This window comes from Lipotes vexillifer, unplaced genomic scaffold, assembly GCF_000442215.2.
Source record: "Lipotes vexillifer unplaced genomic scaffold, Lipotes_vexillifer_v1.1 scaffold1201, whole genome shotgun sequence".
Classification (NCBI taxonomy): domain Eukaryota; kingdom Metazoa; phylum Chordata; class Mammalia; order Artiodactyla; family Lipotidae; genus Lipotes; species Lipotes vexillifer.
In genome coordinates this window covers 1197009-1200027 of record NW_006783542.1, presented here as the reverse complement: position 1 = coordinate 1200027, position 3019 = coordinate 1197009, and the positions used below count along the sequence as shown (strand labels likewise).

Genomic DNA, 3019 nt, shown 5'->3' with positions numbered 1-3019 from the left:
AAAAAAAAAAAAAAAAAAAAAAAAAAAAAGATGGTGAGACCAGCACTGTGTACCTTTAGTGTCGGGTGTCAGAGGACCATGCGCTGGAGGTGACCGACTCGGCCCTCTGCTTTTGTCCCCAAGAAGGTCTCCACCGCCACATACGAGGTGTATGGGGGGGAGGGAGGGTGTCTTTCCAGTGCCTGAACTGTCCCTTCTGCCCCCACGGGACAGGCATCCTCTCTCTGTCCCAGCCTGTTCCCCAAAGCAGCCACTCTGACCTCCAGAATGAGCTACGGTCTCCATTGACAGAGCCCCCACTGTTCCAGGTGCTTTGCACATATAGACTCGTTATATCCTGAAAGTAGGTTGTATTATCCCCATTTTATGGATGTGGAAACCGAGGCTCTCTAAAGGATAAGCCAACCACCCCAATTCTCACAACTACTACGAGAGGAACCAGGATTGGTGCCCTGGTTGGCCTAGGGCCAAAGCCCACAAGCTCTGTGTGCCACTGTGGTGCCTCCTGCCGGTCCTCCGGCTGGCGGATTTTAAATCTACCCAATTCAGCAAACAGGGACTCTGCAGGTGGAGGGGATACAGGGAGGGATACATATCAGTAGAAGGGACCAACACAAACCCAACGATCCCCACAGGAAGTGCCCACCACAATCCACGGTACCTGCGGGGAGGGGCGGGCCACGTCAAGCCCCGCCCCCCCCAACGGAATCCCAAAATATCGACTGAAGGGTCTTTGCATCCAACCAACTCCTTTCAGACAAGGAAGCAGAGGCGGGAGAGGGGAGGTGTCTTCCAGGTAACACCACCACTGCTTAGTGGCAGAGCGCGACCAAAGCCCAGGTGTCTTCACCAGGGTCGGTGCCCTAGACTCGGACGACTCCTCTCTCTTTCCTTTGCAGCTGGACCGAGTTCACCCCTGCCCCTCAGCGGCCCGGACCTCCCCCGCCCCCCGCATATCCCGCCCCCATCTGCCGGGTCCAGAACCAGCACCAGGGGACCAGGCTGGGAGCTGCGGGGCGCACCCTTCACGGGCCCAGCCCGCCCCTCGCCGCCCCTCGCCGCCCCTCGCCGCCCCTCGCCGCCCCTCGCCGCCCCGCTTCCTCCTCCTGCCGGGGAGGGGGAGGAGAGGTGAGGCCGCCCCTCTGCAGCAAAGATGCGACTCAGATAACATCTCCAAACTGTGGATGAGGACTGAGCCCTTGGATCTGCTTTTATCGTTATTGTTGTTACTAGCTTATTGTTTATCAAGTGATTTCTCTATAAAACGGCAAGACTGAACAGCTTAGGCCCGCTCCGAAACCCTGGGTTTTGAATACAGGGAGGAGGGAGCTCGGCGGTGGAATTCTGCGGCCGCAAGGAGGCCACACCTTCCCAGCTTCTCGTTCGCTTGCAGACGCTCCCTTTTCCTGTTTGGTAGGGTTGAGAAATGCCTCCCTCTCCCTTGCGCGGAGCCTCGCACCCCCCTTGCGGAGGCGGGCCTTGTTGCCTTGGCGACATCCCCAGCAGCCAATAGAAGCTGGAGGGGCGGGGCCGGCCGGGTCCCGTGCTGCCGAGGCGGGGTTCGCAGGTTAGCAGGCGAGCGTTGGGGGAGGGCTGCGGGGGGTCACGGGGGTCGCGAGGGTCCTGGGGTACGGGGCCCGCGGCCTGGCTGTGGGTTTGGGGCTCCCAGACTCTGCGCTCCCGGTTCTCCTCGGCCCGAGCGGGAGGAGCTGCGGGCGGTGATGAGGGAGGGCGGAGGAACGCGAGATGGGGGTCGCTGGCCGGCCTTGTCCGGCGGTCCCGAGGCCCGTGGCCCCGCCCAGGAGCCCCCGCGGCCCGGCGCGCCAGGTGGGCTGTGGAAATCGAGGCCTGGGGGAGAGGGAAGCGCCTTCGCGGACGAGGCTTGGAAGGCCCAGGATCCCGGGCCCAGCTCCCACCCACTTCCCGTGCCCGAGCAGGGCGGTTCGCTCCGGGGCCGAGGGTGCTGCGTGGCCGCCCGCCCCTTCTCCGCCTCAGTGTTTCTCTTCCAGGTGGGCGGTCTTGCCGGCCCCGAAAGTCTGAGAAGCATGAAGCTCCTGTGTTTGGTGGCCGTGGTCGGAAGTCTGTTGGTGCTCCCAGCCCAAGCCAACAAGGTGCAGCTCCCATGCACGACCACCCTGCCTGCGCCCCGGCATCCCGGGGGGGGGCGGGCTACTGCTCCAGCCCGGCCCCTCACTCCCCTTCGGGCCGTGCCGGTGCATGTTCTCTCGGCCCTAGGCTGCAGGCCTCCAGGAGAGGGGGCGTCTGCGGGGCACGCGTCTGGATCTGGCACGCCGGAGGTGCAATTCCAGTCAGGGTTCTGTGTTTGGGGAGGTTGTCTAAGTTCTCAGTACCTTCTTGCTTTGCTCCTGGGTGCCTACTGCCCTAGACGGAGCTTCCAGTAGCCTAAGGAGTGGGCGTAATGTGAGGAGTGTGAAGTCTGCACAGATGCAGGTTTCTGGGTGGAGGGGACCCACCCCCGAGCTGGGACTCGAGCTGGGACTCGAGGTAACTTCCATTCCTTAGGGGTAATGGCCCGGAGCTGGGTTTGGGTAGGTCTCTGGAATTCGAGATGATGAAGATCACTGAGGCTTTGAATCAGACTGTGTCTCAGAGTTTGTTTCCACTTCCTCCTGGGAATGCTAATTCGAATGCAAATTTTGTGGTGTTGTCTCTGACCCATTCCAGGGAGGGAGAACTTCCAGAGGGGTTGGTTGAGTGTTTCCATGGAAACGTCCACGTTTTCTGGTTCACCCCAGCCTTTTCCTTCCCTGATCCTAACCTAGGAAGTTGGAGGTGGGGTTGGGGGAAGAGGCCAGCCGCCAAGACTGCTGGACCCGGGTACACACACAGGTGTGAGGCCCAGAGCAGAGGACCTGCCACCTTGCTTGCTCCTCCCCCAAGCCCCCTACCTGGGACTGGCAGCCCTGGGTGTGGCAGCCCTGGGTAGCCTGTGAGTTTCATTCACGCCCCCCAGACAGTTTCTCGAGGACCCTGTGATGTAGCATCCTTCCTGCAAAAG

The 3019-nt window shown here is 61.4% G+C and overlaps 2 protein-coding genes across 3 annotated transcripts in view; one reads left to right on the top strand and one right to left on the bottom strand.

Moving 5' to 3' along the window:
• Positions 1-2047, bottom strand: part of IGFN1 (immunoglobulin like and fibronectin type III domain containing 1) — a 76126-nt gene extending 74079 nt beyond the window's left edge. The window contains 2 exon segments of the mRNA XM_007472405.1: positions 1633-1832; positions 1921-2047. Of these exon segments, the coding sequence (XP_007472467.1) occupies positions 1633-1832; positions 1921-2047 (327 nt within the window).
• TMEM9 (transmembrane protein 9) overlaps positions 2009-3019 on the top strand; it is a 12863-nt gene continuing 11852 nt past the window's right edge. The window contains exon 1 of one of the 2 annotated variants that reach the window (XM_007456137.1): positions 2009-2111. In XM_007456137.1, the coding sequence (XP_007456199.1) occupies positions 2046-2111 (66 nt within the window). In that variant the 5' untranslated portion in view covers positions 2009-2045. Of the gene's footprint in view, positions 2117-3019 lie in introns of both variants that reach the window. The other variant, XM_007456138.1, reaches the window with a different exon arrangement.